Source organism: Pleurodeles waltl, chromosome 3_1, assembly GCF_031143425.1.
Source record: "Pleurodeles waltl isolate 20211129_DDA chromosome 3_1, aPleWal1.hap1.20221129, whole genome shotgun sequence".
Classification (NCBI taxonomy): Eukaryota; Metazoa; Chordata; class Amphibia; order Caudata; family Salamandridae; genus Pleurodeles; species Pleurodeles waltl.
In genome coordinates this window covers 156543704-156559470 of record NC_090440.1, presented here as the reverse complement: position 1 = coordinate 156559470, position 15767 = coordinate 156543704, and the positions used below count along the sequence as shown (strand labels likewise).

The following is a 15767-nucleotide window of genomic DNA, read 5'->3' as shown; positions in this document are numbered from 1 at the left end:
AACTGGCATTTGGCGTTCAGATTGGTGGCAAACAAGTCTAGGATCAGCCGACCCCATCGTTGGAAGATGCCCTCGAGTATGTTCTGGTTGAGTTCCCACTCGTGGCAGTTGTCGTCCGTCCTGCTGAGAGTCCACTAGAGTGTTGTTGACCCCAGCCAGGTGCTCCGCCCTGAGGCAGCGGTGGTTCAGTGTGAGCCAGTTCCAAAGAGACTGAGCTTCTCTTGGAGCTTGGACCATCTGCCTTGAATGCGCATGTCCTGCAAGTGGCCTCCCCATCCTTCCAAGGAGGCATCCGTGGTGATGACAAAGTCTGTTATTGGTGCTAGAAAAGTAAGACCTTGGGAGAGGTGGTTGGTGTGAGACCACCATTTCAACGACTGCCGAATTTTTGGTGTGATAGTTATCAAGTCGTCGAAGGACCCTTGCGACTGGGTCCATTGAAGTTGCAGTTCTTCTTGCAGTGGCCTCATTTTGAGTCTTGCTAGCCGTACTAGGACTATGGCTGAGGAAATCATGCCCAGGAGCGACTTGAACAGTCGTACTGAAACAAACTCTTTTGCGGAGATTCTGACAGCTAAGTGGGTCAGCTTCTGCTGCCTTGCTAGAGTGAGATATGCCTTGTTTTGGATAGTGTCTAACAGTGGCGTAGCGTGGGTTGTCAGCACCCGGGGCAAGGCAAGTAATTTGCGCCCCCTAACCGGTGGATTTTAGCACTCGCGAGTGCGAGCGCGCCCCCCCCCAGATGTTGCGCCCGGTGCCGCCAGCCCCCCCTGCACCCCCCACGCTACGCCACTGGTGTCTAATTCTGCTCCCAGGAAAACTCTCCTGCATGAGGGAAGCACGACTGACTTCTGTAGATTCACTGTTAGACCCAAACTGTGGAATAGGTTTAGGCAGGCGTTTGTCACTTTGGAAGCTAGTAGAGATGACGGAGCTTTTATGAGCTAGTCGTCCAGGTATGGGAACACCTGGAAACCCTTGCTTCTGAGGAAACCTGCGACCGGGGCAAGGCATTTCGTGAAGATTCTTGGAGCTGATCTGAGACCGAATGGTAGGACATTGAACTGATAATGGGCACCGGCTACTGTAAAGCGGAGATATTTGCGATGTTTTCGGTGTATTGGTATGTGGAAGTAGGCGTCCTGGAGATCTAGAGTTGTCATAAAATCTCCAGGATTGAGGAGGTGCAGGATATCTGACAGTGTGATCATCCGGAAAGATTGCTTCCGAAGGAACTTGTTGAGTTTCCTGAGGTCTAGTATAGGATGCCACTCCCCTGACTTCTTCCTTATGAGGAAAAAACGGGAGTAGAATCCGAGACCCCGTTGTTGTACAGGAACTGCCTCTATAGCTACTTTGGCAAGAAGGCTGAATACCTCCCCTTGAAGCAGACGAAGATGGAGAGATCTGCCTGATGCGGTGGCTTTTGTATGAATTCCAGGGTATGACCTCTTGTCACTATATCCAGCACCCATCTGTCTGATGTTATTTCCTTCCACTCTTGGATGAAGTTGGAAATATTTGCTCCTATTTGCTGATGGTGCGGGCTTTGGGGGAGCATAGCCGGTGCCTGTAGAAGATCATTGTTTTCTGGGTTGATCTCTGGATTGTGAACCCTGTCTTTGTTTACCTCCATGTTTGGTATAGGAAGCAGTAGATGATTGCCTGTACTGTTGGTGGTAGGAAGGCCTATACTGGGATTGCTGGTATTGCCTGTGGAAGGAACCTCGAAATGAGGTGAAACCTCTTCCCCTAGCACCCTGAAAGGGCTGTTTCCGATACTGCAGGGTACCCAGGGACTTGGCAGTGTCCGTGTCAGTCTTGATGGCTTGGAGCGCGTCATCTACATGTTTGCCAAATAGAGATTTGCCATTGTAAGGCATGTCTAGGATTCGGGACTGCACTTCCGGCCTGAAAGATGTGGCTTTGAGCCAACCTTGCCGGCGTAAGACCGCGGCACCTGCTAGTTGACGAAAACCAGTAGAGGCTATATCAAGAGCGCAGTCGATAATTTCTTCCGACGTACGCTCACCCTCTTGGAGGATCTTCCATGCCTCTGCTTGCTTACTTTCAGGGATGAGGTCCAAGAAAGGTTGCATGTTGGACCACATTTGGCGGTCATAACGACCTAGAATTGCCAAAGAATTTGCTGCTCTGACAGTGATTGCTGTCATGGAGGAGAATCTTTTGCCTATATTGTCCAATTTCCGTCCTACTTTGTCTGGAGGAGTAGAGATAGGCGTCAATGGGTTTTTGGAGTGCCTTTGAGCAGCCTGTGAGATAACTGAGTCAGGCTTTGGATGGCCAGTAAGGCATGCCGGAGAATCTTGGGTTGCCTTGTATTTCTTGTCCAGTTTTTGCTGAACTGGAGGGACTGTAGCCGGGTTTTGCATAATCTTTGTACCTTCGCTCCATATGAAATCAATAATCGGAATGGACCGTACAGACTTCCGTGATTGCTCCTTAAAATCATGTAGGAAACATTCCGACTGGGAGACAGATGTTGAAAGGTGAAAGCGTGAAAGGTGAACAGCGGCTCTGTCCATAAGATTATGGAAACCACCTATGTCCTCGGGTGGAGAATCAGAGGGGCGAGGAGGTGGTGGAGAAGGAGTGGGGGCTAAGTAATCATCCCATTCCTCAGTAGGATGTTGCGGAGTAGAACTTTCTCCTTCCTCTTCCCCTGAAGTGGATCCTTCATCTCTAGGGGGTGCGGCTAACACCGAGTGGGATGTCATTCTTGGAGTAGCTGGAGGAGGAGGGACATTGATTGGTGTCACCAGAGAAACTGGCGCTGGTGGCTGATCTTCTGCTGCCAGTGGGAACCTTCTCCTATAATCCTGTAGCATAGATTGTAAATCCTGGATTAAGGAGGAAGGCATCTGTATAGAGTCTCTATGCGGAGGCTCTCTTGGTTGGTAATATTGTTCTTGATGAGAGTAGTATGGTTGGTATTGGTCATACTCATCCTCGTCATCTTCATCTTGGTACTTGACGTGGAGCTGTGAGGGGCTGTGTGCATCTCCGAATGGACCTTCATCAGATTCCTCCCAGTCAAGAAGATGACTGGGTACTAAAGTCGACACTTTGTTTGGAGATGTGTCTATTGGATAAATGTCCGGTGTGGGCAGAGATGTGATCCTGACCATGGCTCGGAGATCTGGAGACCTGGAAGAGGTAGGAGTCGCCTCTATCTGTCTAATAGGCACCAGTGCCGTCGTCGAAGGGGTGAAAGTTGATAGAGCCGTGGATGGTACAGATTTTTCCATCGACGATGGTCTCGTTGACGGTAGTGTCGTCGACGATGACTTCTTTGACGGTGTCCCCGTCGACGGTGAAACAGCCGATGACATTGGCGTCGCTGACGTTATATTCGACAGGGCAGTCGTCGACGGTGTTATAAACGACGATGTTTTTTGTCGTCGATGGTGTACTCGTCGACGGAGGCTTGAGTGAGAGGATAGGAGCCCTTACCATCGTGTTAAGAGTAGTCGACGCTGACGACGGTCTCGTCGACGATGTAGTGGAGACGGTAGTTGTAGGTACCGTCATCGTCGTCACGGTCGTCGACGGTGGTGTCGTCGATCTGATTTTTAGAGTCACTTTTCCAGAAGTAGAAGGCTCTGAAGAAGGAGAGAGACGGTAGGACTCCTTCTTCTGAAGAGGAGAGGAAGGCTCAGAGGAGACTGAAGTCTGTAAGCCCTTCCCATGATGTGATTTCTGCCTCTTCCTAGATTTTTCTGTGTGGCCCAGGTCCTCAAATTTGGACCTTTTATGTGGCCTCTCTGACCCACTCTCCTCACCTGAAGTACAGGATTTAACCTGTAACCATGTCAGGAGCCTGCCCTCACGGTCTCTGAGGGTCTTTGTGGAGAAGGTGCGACATATCTTGCAGTCTTTAACCTGGTGTTGTGGGTAGAGACAATACAAGCAGTCTTTATGTGGGTCATCCACATGGAGCCTTTTCTTTCCACAAGTCTTGCAAGGGCGGAAAAGGCCTTTTCTAGAAGAACCCGACATATTTTCAATTCCTTTTGAGAGGAAATGTTCTGAAGTAGAAGAAAAACTGAGCACAGCTCAGGGAGACTTCCTTCACACGACGTGCGGTAGAAAATCTGAGGAAGGGAGCTTCTCTGGAGAAGGTTCTAAAGGGTGCTGGTGATTGGACAGCAGGAAGGTTTGGGTCCTTTCACAAAAGGTCATGGATATGAGCAATTGCTGTCTCCATTATAGCCTATGGCAAAAAAAAAAATTTGTTAATTATTGCTATTTTATGTACCGTGGGACTCCCACTTCGACGACGGGGATGATTCAAGCATGTGAATTTATGAAAGATCCAATACTGGATAACTTGTTCTCGCATTTTTACTTTATAACATATTTGTGTTTTCTTGCCACTTAAAATGCATTTTTATGGGATAGCGGTTATAAATGGCAAAATTTACCTAACTATAGTCTTTTGAACCGACTGAAAAGTGTGAGAAACTGAGCCAGAGCAGATGTGCAGGATAGTTTCAGTGCTTATGGCTTTAAATGAAGACTGCTTGAAGAAGAACATCTGCTTGTTACTATTTAAATTATATTCCTTTTGTTTATTTGCACCAGATTTCCAAATGTAAAATACATTGGAATAGACCAAAATCTTTTGAGGGTGGATTAATACACATGAGATTGTTTGTTTCATATCCTTAAATGATCTAGCAGTCAAACGTCATTGTAAATGCTTAGCCCAAGAAAAGGTACTGCTTAGGAGACTCAAATTACTTAAAACGTTGCTTATGCAACTACCCTTTGTGTTTTTTGTTCTAAAGGACATATTGGCATTAAGGTATCACCCAGGATATAATGTATACATCGGACTCAATAACTTACATTTCAGAGCTGAAAGGAACTATATTTTCCAAAATTCAAAACCCAAAAGATCAAATCCTACTTCACCTTCAACTTCTAACTTAGATATTTGGAAATTAACATGGCCATCTTGGAATTTCTCTAAGTCTGGGAAGGATGTTAAATGGTGTGGCTTTATTCTTTGAAAGAAGCTGCAATTTGACCTACATGTCAAAAAAGTGTAGAAAGAAAGATTTTCTATTTCAACTTTGTTTGTTTAGGCAAATGGAATGTCAAATTTCATAACGAAGTTGAAGTTCCAAGGTTCAGGCCCAGTCATCTCCTGACTAAACTAGTAAAAATTTCTTTTTTGAGGGCATTCTGTAAAACTGCCCAACGTCAATCAAGAACACTCAACATACTGCAACTTACCTAATGTTGGGCACCTCCTCTGTGATTACTTTACTTTGTTCTCAGTCATACCACACTGCTATCTGATTGAATCATCATGCATTCTCCAGATGAATAGTCTCACCTGTAGTTACCCACTTAAGAAACTCTCAATCTCTGGAGGATGCAGGACTCATCCCAGCAAAGATAATATCCAGCAGGAAATCTCCACTTTAAAGAAGCAACAAATGCTTAGCCAGTCTTTTGAACTTTGGGCATTAATGATTTGCAAACTTGCTCTCTCTAAACTGTGAAGTGAAGCACCCTCAAACATTGCCTAGGAAGTAATAAATATGTTCCTATTTACCTCGCATATAAATTTTAATGAACGATTTCACCACATCACTCAGCAGCAGAACTGCAAATTACCTGTCCAACTGTCCAAGATTCAACTAAAACTTGATCTAAAAGTTGCCGTATTTATGACGATTACAACCACATACACTTGCTTGATGGTCACTTTTAGCCTGAGCTTATTAAATCTATTTTGCTCTATCTAATCTATTTGCTGACCACATCATCTGTTATTCTAAATGCTTGCATACAATCAGATACCTCATCTAATCACCAGTATATTCCCTCTACATCTAGTGATTGCATGCTCTAGAATGTTTTCCAGATGAAAGTACTGCACCTCTGAGCACTCCCCATCTTCTTACCTTCAACCCACTTACTTTCTACCTACATCCTTCTTGCTGAATTATTTTAGAACTATGTCTGCACCCCTAGGGTTACTCCATAATGCCCAAGCATGCATCTTTCTCACAATCGCTGGTGATGTACCCTCTTACAAGTCGTTATGGATTACCTAGGGTCTGCCACAATTTCCCCACCGCTTCTGCTCCCAAATCCACAAAGTTATCAATGATCCACCCATATCCTACTGATGAGTAGCCTGGGCATTAATGCCCACTGCTCATTAATTAACATTCATCAATCATTCAAGCTTCAAACTTTGATGGCTTAAGTGCTTGGGCTGTCATTCTGAATGCCCTTGTATTATTCTGCTTAACTCCTGTATGTCCCAAGGCAATCGTGAATCTCATCTGTAATCTTTTCAACTACAGGAAATTGGTGATAAATATATTTGTTAGATATTTGCATTGTTCTAATTTTCAAACACTCATAGGCTTCTGATACATATATGATTGATTCTTAATTTCATTCTTTTAAATGTCTTTACAAATACTCTCGGAACCCTGGGCTGGAAGCTTTTCTTTATTGCAGGTTGAGATTTTAATCCACTGCACTGATAACTACTGGGCCCTCACATTACTAAATAAAGCTTTTAAAATAATTAAAAGAAATTAAAGGGTGAAAATCTCATTTAAAAACCTGCATCAGCAGCACACATGGAATAGGAAAAGGGGTATTTCACAGTCCTCACCTGAACAGCTTCATCACGGGCTTGTTTTTCTTCCTGTCTCCGCTGGCGATCCTCCTGTAGTTCATTGAGTCTCTGTTCATACTCTTTCAGTTTCGCTAACACATCGTGACGTTTATTCTGTGCTTCTAATGTGTTTATAAACGCAATTTCATTCACCTGCAGTGACAAATTGAGCAGTCCTTTTCAATGCAATGTTCCCTCATGTGTTAAAATATCTTTGGTAACTTTGAAGATCCCAATAAAATACACATTCTCGATTCAAATAACACCCTTCCTACCAAGTAAGTCTCACCCACAGATTCTTCATTACTGATGTAGGAGCAGCATTGTATGCTTCTTAGTCATAAAACATTTAACGGAATCGATAATTTAGCAACATCTGTATATACGGCTATTATCAATAATAATCACAAACATGGTGACATTCTGAGGAATTCCTCTGCCATTCCAAAGCACTACACAAGTACAGTGAGAACTTTGGGACCGATGTTTGGTTCCCGTTCAAAAACCAGGGATGTGCAGTTTGCAAACGGGAATGTAATTTGCAATGCACTCTACATTCGAATAGGTTGCCCGACTAATTGCCTATTTACAAGGATTAATTAAAATGATTTAGGCAGGTTGCGACTCCCTGAGATTGGTTGTGAATGCAGAGATGGAAGCCTCCATGGGACAGAAGGTTTCAGTCCTTGCATTTGGTTTCCTAAAGGGAAAATACTCTTATAAAGCAGGCCGTATCCATTAGAGCAAAGGCACCAAGGGTTACAGGCAGCTGCATTACTCCCCACAGTCCACCTTGACAAATCTCAAACAGGAAGCTGCCCCTTGTAGATTGATTCCCCTTTTGCCACCCCAATATGGGGATTGATAACTGATCAATGGTTTGCAACCACAACTGCAGTATCAAACCATTAAGACATTGTTTTGTGAATTGCAAATAGGACGGCGATGCCTTTCACCTTCTCTCCTATTTGCAATTTTCACACAGTTGAAAAACTTTTTCCAACTCATAAAAAAGATTTTTGCGTTTTGTAGAAAATTAAAATAAAATAAAAAAAGCTTCTTTGAGGTATTAAACCCAGTGATTTTGTGAATCGCATGGCTTGTGACCACAAAAGAGCTTTCTGTAACTACTCTTGGAGACGTATACATAATGTTTACTGCTCCGGCATAAACTTGTGCTAAGATCTTTCTAAATCATTAGTCGTATTTAAAGTACAATAAAGAAAAGTAAGGCAACTTAAGTGAAATAACAGAAAGGAAAATTCCATCTGAAAATAAACATATTCAAAATATAAATGTAATAGAAGACATCTATTCTCAGGGAGCCTTTGGTCTGCAATTCCAGTCCATAAAAAAAAAAAGAAGTACAAACTTGCCAAGCATAGTATGAGGGTTTTGTGAAGGTGAAGAAGGAAGAGTTGCTGACGTGTAATCCTAATTATCATCTGCAGCCTAAAGAGAGACTAAAAATGGCCAGAGTACATAGCCAGTAGAGTGACATTCAAAGAATAGTACAAAAAAAAAAAACGGGAACTGTGTCTTAAAGAACCTCAGAGTACCCCCAGTATACCATCACGACTCTCAGGTGACAGTTAGGTCAGGTCATTTTCACAGCGACTAGGCATTCTGGTTGAAGTACCCGTTAAGAGCTGTAACAATTTCTGTCTGGGGTAGAAGAAGTCTTTAAAGAAAGACATTTGTGATGAAGATTTTCTATAGGCTGTTATGGCTGTAAGATGCATGTTAATAGACGAAAACTGTAGGCCAGACTTAGTTAACCAAAGAAGATAAGGTATAACCACATCTTCTTGCCACAAAATTGGATTGTGCTTGTTTTGAATGCACCATAAATAAAACCTCTTCCACTTGAAGGCATATGATTTTCTTGCGCAAGGTCGTTTAGCCTCTCTTAAAATGACTATGAAGTCTTGAGGTATGTCTAAATGTCCATATTGAAGGAATTCAGGAGCCAAGCTGTGAAGTTCAGTGATGGAAGGTTGGGATGCAGTATCTTCTCCGAACTTGTACAGGAGATCCTGTCTGCACAGTAATCTCTTGTATGGTAGTTCTGACAGGTGAAAGTGGTCTGTGAACCACTATTGACGAGGCCATCTGGTGCTATCAGAATCATCCTGGTCTTGGACCTGTAGAGCTTTATGGTTACTGTTGGTATGAGAGGAACTGGGGGAAATGTGTAGAGAAATTTCCCTGACCAATTTACCAAAAGGGCATTCCCTCTCGATCCTGTTTGGAAGAATCTGGATGCATAGTCTCTACATTTTTCACTGTCTGCATCTGCAAACAAATCTATTTGCGGGTATCCTAGCCTTAGAAAATGCCTTTTAAGACTTTGTTTTCTAAGATCCAGTCGTAATGTTCTTGAAAAATCCGACAGAGTTTGCTTGGATATTCTGAACCCCTGGAAGAAGAACATCTGCTATGGTTAAGTTCCTTGCTATTAGCCATTTCCAAATGGCATGAGCCTCGAGAGAAAGGGGGCGAGAGTGAGTCCCACCCTTCTTGTTCAGGTAATGAATTATTGTTGTGTTACTGGTTTGCACCAAGAGGGAGTTTTCCTCTACTGATAGGAGAAAAGATTTGAGGGCCAGATGAACTGCTCTCAATCCCATCATATTGATGTGACAAGTATTTTCTTTGTCCAGCTACATTCCTTGGATTTGCAGCTGACCTGTGTGAGCACCCATCCCTCGAGAGAGGCATCTGTGATCAATGTCTGAGTTGGCAGATCCTGATAGAATGGAACCCCTGCCAAAAGGTTCTTCAGTTGAGGCTACCATGGGAGAGACGGAATTACAGACTGCAAGAAAACAAGTCTTCTCAGCAGTTGGAGGTCTTATTCCACTGCCCTTCTAGACCTTTGCTGCAGAGGTCTTGTGTAGTCTTGCTTGAGGAACTAAGGAGATGAAAGAAGCCATTGAAACTAGTAGGGCCACAATCCGTCTCCGGAGATTGCCACATTTCAGACTGACTGATCACAGTCTCTCCTCCGAAGGATACACTATGGTTATCCAGTGTTTGTAGGAAATTGCCCCTTTTTGACATGGTCACCCCCCACTTTTTGCCACTGATACTGAGGTTTATTGACTGAGGTGTACTGGGTTCCTGCTAAACAATTCCCCAGTGTCAGTGCTCTTTCATCCAAAACTGGTAAATTTGGGTAGCTGGCACACTCCTCCACCCATTTAAGTCCCCAGTAAATGGTACCCCTGGTACCATGGGCCTGGGTGAAGGAGAGGGTCCCTAAGGGCTGCAGCACAGTCTGTATCACCCTCAGAGATCCCCCTGAAAACAAGAAACACACAGCTGCCATTGCAGACTGTGTTACCTGGTGCAAGGCAGTGGGAAGCATGACATGGAAACCTTTGGTATGCCATGCCCCTATCACTGAAGCAGAGTGTATGTAGGACACCCCTAAATCTGCACGATTGGCTATGGCCCTGTGGTGCTCAGCCCCATTGCTGAGCATTGCAAGTGAAGAAATAAGTTACTTGCCTGTAACTGTACTTCTCCAGTATTGGAAGCTTTCATAGATTCACATGCTTGAATACTTCCCCGTTGTCGAGTCCCCAGTGGAATATACAACCTAGGCCTAAAGTGTACATCTACAATATATGGGCTAGGCCTCAATTCAATAACCTATCACATACCACAATCATTTTGTCAAATAGACCCAAACTCAAATATGAACCAATCAGATTGCCTCACCCCATAGAACCTCCTGTGAGGAGCTGCCTTCCCTCAGATTTTCCGAGCATAAGTGCTGTAATAATGAAAAACACTGAGAAAAAAGAGAAGGTGAGCTTCCCCGGGGAGGCGGGTGGGTCGCATGAGAACCTATGAAAGCTTCCAATACTGGAGAACTACAGTTACAGGTAAGTAACTTATTTCTTACTCCAGTATTGGAATTTTCATAGATTCACATGCTTGAATAAGACTAGCAAGCAGTAACCAGCACATTTTCTGTATTCCTAAAACACTGTTTACCATATAATAATAATAATACCATCCACATTACAACAAGTAAATGCAAAGGAAAAAGAGCTAACACACCCAAACATAAATCTATATGCAGAAGATGTCCTTTAGTGTTAAACAGAAAATGTGATATTATAGCAGGAGCAGACGGTGGGAAAAGAAACCGCTCACCTTATCGGAACAAATGCCTAAGGACTGCTTGACCCACCGGTGCATCTGGGAGAGTCTCAGCATCCAAGAAGTAATGCTCCATGAAGGTGTGTGTCGTTCTCCACGTCGCGCTCGGCAGATGTCCAGAAGGGACACACCAAAGAAGATTGCACAGGATGTTGAAACTGACCTAGTGGAATGTGCACGTACTCTAGCGTCCGGGGTCGACCAGCCCTTTGATGGCAAAAGGCTATTGCGCTTGACATCCATCTAGAAATAGTCTGTTTAGTGACAGGTTCTCCTCTTCTGGGCGCACTAACTGCAACAGAGTTGGTTTGATTTCCAGATCAAAGACGTTCTCTGTAGCTAGAACTTAAGGCATCTTTTGACATTGAGAGAATGAAGCGATCTTTCTGCTCTAGTCTCAGGCTGTGGAAAGAAAGCCTTCAGCACCACTGGCTCATTAATATGTTTGATGGAACCTTGGCGATAAACTTAGGATTGGTTCGCAGGATTACTTTATCACCATCAAATTTCTGAAAGGGTTCTTGGATGGTAAATGCTTGAATTTCGCTGACTCTACGAGCAGATGTTAAGGCCAAGAGAAGTGCTACCTTCCAGGTGAGGTTTTGATGTCTGCTTTATGAATGGGTTCAAATGGTTCCCTTATTAGCTGACCCAGGGCGGTATTTAGTTAACAAGCCGAAGGCGGTGCTTTAACTGGAGGAAAAGACCAGAAGAGACCTTTCATGAATTGCTTGATGAGCCTATGAAACTAGAGGAATGGCCCCTTAGAAAGTCATTTATATCTGGAGATAGCTGTCAAGTGAACTTTAATAGATGCATGGGAAAGACCAGAGGGCGCCAGATGAAGAAAGAGTAAGACCTGCTCTGGAGCGGATGTAAGAGGGTGAATGCCATTAGAAGTACACCATAAGCAGAATCGTTTCCATTTTAATTTATACACTTTACTAGTGCTATCAGCACGTGCTTTAGCTAGAACGGTCTTGAAGTCGTTAGGAATATTTAAATGGCGAAATTCATTGAATTCATGAGCCATGCACATAATCTGAGAGACTTGGGATCCGGATGCCTCACTTGGCCCTGATTGATGGTTAATAACTCCGGAACCAGTGTTAACCTAATGGGAGAACACATGGACAGCAACAGAAGTTCCGTCTACCATGGTTGACATGGCCAGGCTGGAGCAATTAGGAGTATCTGACTTGGCTCCGATTTGACCTTGCTGATGACTCGCGAAGTAGAGGAATCGTAGGAAAAGCGTAAGCATAAATCCCTGACCATTCTAGCGAAAGGGCATTTCCCCATGACCCCAGTTGGTGATGCCAGCTTGCATAAAACCGGCATTTCGCATTCTGGGATGTCGCAAACAGGTCCAGATTTGGTTTTCCCCATCTGAGGAATATTGCGTCCAGCGTCCGCTAATTCAGTTCCCATTTATGGGAAGATGTGCAGAGCCTGCTTAGTGAGTCAGCTGTGTTGTTGCTCACTCCTGGAAGGTGTTCTGCTTGTATGTGCACTGAGTGTTGAATGCACCGGGTCCAAATAGTCTGTGCTTCCCTGGACAGCAGATGAGACCGAGTCCCTCCTTACTTGTTGATGTAGTGCATGGTGGTCGTATTGTCCACCAATGAGCCTCAGATTATTGGCAGGAAAGCCTACAGTGCCAGGTACACAGCTCTGAGCTCGAGGAGGTTGATGTGAAGAGCAGCGTGAGAAGGTGGCCACTTGCCACTCACTTGGAGGTCTTGTAGACATGCAACCCATCCCTCCATCGAAGCATCTGTTTGTAAACGGAGGGACCTGAGCTAAGAATCCTAAGCCCCTGGAGATGTTTGCCGGTATTATCCACCAATCGACTGACTCCAAGATCCTTGCTGTTTTCTGTATGATGTCCCTGAAGGAACCTTGCGCCTGCTTCCATTGCTTGTCGAGCTCCTCTTGTAGTGGACGCATCAGAAGGTGACAGTGGGGAATTAGACTGATACAGGAGAACATCATCCGCATGAATGACTTGAACTTTCAAACTGAAAGACTTTTTCTTTTCTGAACTGCGCCTGCTAGTCTGATGAGTTTGAGTGGTCTTTCCTCTGCTGGGAATGTCTTTTGTTTGAGTCATTTCCAGTATAGCACCCAGGAAAACTATTCTCCTGGTAGGCTGAAGATGGGACTTCTCTCGTTTGAGAGTGAGACCTAATTGTTTGAAAAGGCGTAAGGTTGTCTTGGTTGGGCAGAATAACAGAGACTGGATGTCGGAAACCTTCTGTAAGGAAATGCCTCCTTGGCATGGTTACCCCCTGACTTTTTGCTTTTGTTGATGCTAAGTTTTGATTTGAAAGTGTGCTGAGGCCTTCTATCCAGGCCCCAGCACCAGTGTTCTTTCCCTAACCTGTACTTTTGTTTCCACAATTGGCACACCCTGGCATCCAGGTAAGTCCCTTGTAACTGGGCCCTGATGCCAGGGAAGGTCTCTAAGGGCTGCAGCATCTCTTATGCCACCCTGGGGACCCCTCACTCAGCACAGACACACTGCTTGTCAGCTTGTGTGTGCTAGTGGGGATAAAAAGATTAAGTCGACATGGCACTCCCCTCAGGGTCCATGCCAACCTCACACTGCCTATGAAGTATAGATAAGTCACCCCTCTAGCAGGCCTTACAGCCCTAAGGCAGGGTGCACTATACCATAGGTGAGGGCATAAGTGCATGAGCACTATGCCCCTACAGTGTCTAAGCAAAACCTTAGACATTGTAAGTGCAGGGTAGCCATAAGAGTATATGGTCTGGGAGTCTGTCATGCACGAACTCCACAGCACCATAATGGCTACACTGAAAACTGTGAAGTTTGGTATCGAACTTCTCAGCACAATAAATGCACACTGATGCCAGTGTACATTTTATTGTAACATACACCCCAGAGGGCACCTTAGAGGTGCCCCCTGAAACCTTAACAGACTATCCGTGTAGGCTGACTGGTTTTAGCAGCCTGCCACATTCCAGACATGTTGCTGGCCACATGGGGAGAGTGCCTTTGTCACTCTGTGGCTGGTAACAAAGCCTGTACTGGGTGGAGATGCTTATCACCTCCCCCTGCAGGAACTGTAACACCTGGCGGTGAGCCTCAAATGCTCACCCCCTTTGTTGCAGCACCCCAGGGCATTCCAGCTAGTGAAGTTGCCCGCCCCCTCCGGCCACGGCCCCACTTTTGGCGGCAAGGCCGGAGGAAATAATGAGAAAGACAAGGAGGAGTCACTGGCCAGTCAGGACAACCCCTAAGGCATCCTGAGCTGAGGTGACTCTGACTTTTAGAAATCCTCCATCTTGCAGATGGAGGATTCCCCCAATAGGGATAGGAATGTGCCCCCCTCCCCTCGGGAGGAGGCACAAAGAGGTGTAGCCACCCTCAAGGACAGTAGCCATTGGCTACTGCCCTCCCAGACCTACACACACCCCTAAATTCAGTATTTAGGGGCTCCCCAGAACCTAGGAAACTAGATTCCTGCAACCTAAGAAGAAGAGGACTGCTAAGCTGAAAAACCCTGCAGAGAAGACGGAGACACCAACTGCTTTGACCCCAGCTCTAGCGACGCTTTCCACAGGGACCAGCGACCTCTGAAGCCTCAGAGGACTGCCCTGCATCTAGAAGGACCAAGAACTCCCGAGGACAGCGGCTCTGTTCACCAAAGACTGCAACTTTGTAATAAAGAAGCAACTTTGAAACAACTCGTGTTTCCCGCCGGAAGCGTGAGACTTGGCACTCTGCACACGACGCCCCCGGCTCGACTTGTGGAGAACAATCACTTCAGGGAGGACTCCCCGGTGTCTGCGAGACCATGAGTGGCCAGAGTTCACCCCCCCCCTGACTCCCAACAGCGACGCCTGCAGAGGGAATCCCGAGGCTCCCCCTGACCGCGACTGCCTGCTTCAAAGACCCGACACCTGTTAAAGGCACTGCATCCGCAGCCCCCAGGCCCTGAAGGATCCGACCTCCAGTGCAGGAGCGACCCCCAGGTGGCCCTCTCCCTTGCCCAGATGATGGCTACCCCGAGGAGCCCCCCCACCCCTTGCCTGCATCGCTGAAGAGACCCCTTGGTCTCCCATTGCTTTCTATTACAAACCCGACGCTTGTTTGCACACTGCACCCGGCCGCCCCGTGCCGCTGAGGGTGTACTTTCTGAGTGGACTTGTGTGTCCCCCGGTGCCCTACAAAACCCCCCTGGTCTGCCCTCTGAAGACGCGGGTACTTACCTGCTGGCAGACTGGAACTGGGGCACCCCCTTCTCCATTGCGTTTGGGGCACCACTTTGACCTCTGCACCTGACCGGCCCTGAGCTGCTGGTGTGGTAACTTTGGGGTTGCTCTGAACCCCCAACGGTGGGCTACCTTGGACCCAAACTTGAACCCCGTAGGTGGTTTACTTACCTACAAAAACTAACAAACTCTTACTCCCCCCAGGAACTGTTGAAAATTGCACTGTCTAGTTTTAAAATAGCTATAGGTCATTTATGTGAAAACTGTAGATGCTATTTTGCTAATTCGAAGTTCCTAAAGTACCTACCTGCTATACCTTTCATTTGAAGTATTACATGTAAATCTTGAACCTGTGGTTCTTAAAATAAACTAAGAAAATATATTTTTCTATACAAAAACCTATTGGCCTGGAATTGTCTCTGAGTGTGTGTTCCTCATTTATTGCTTGTGTGTGTACAACAAATGCTTAACACTACTCCTTTGATAAGCCTACTGCTCGACCACACTATCACAAAATAGAGCATTAGAAGTATCTCATTTTGCCACTATCTTACCTCTAAGGGGAACCCTTGGACTCTGTGCATACTATTCCTTACTTTGAAATAGTGCATACAGAGCCAACTTCTTACACCTTCAGTAACCAGTCGTCCAGGTATGGAAATATTTGGTGTCTGTAGCGCCT

The 15767-nt window shown here is 45.4% G+C and overlaps 1 protein-coding gene across 2 annotated transcripts in view; it reads right to left on the bottom strand.

The window, feature by feature from the left end:
- SCAPER (S-phase cyclin A associated protein in the ER) overlaps positions 1-15767 on the bottom strand; it is a 2262878-nt gene that overhangs the window by 1366085 nt on the left and 881026 nt on the right. For both annotated transcript variants that reach the window (XM_069222023.1, XM_069222024.1), the window contains exon 17: positions 6668-6823. In XM_069222023.1, the coding sequence (XP_069078124.1) occupies positions 6668-6823 (156 nt within the window). The remainder of the gene's footprint in view (positions 1-6667; positions 6824-15767) is intronic.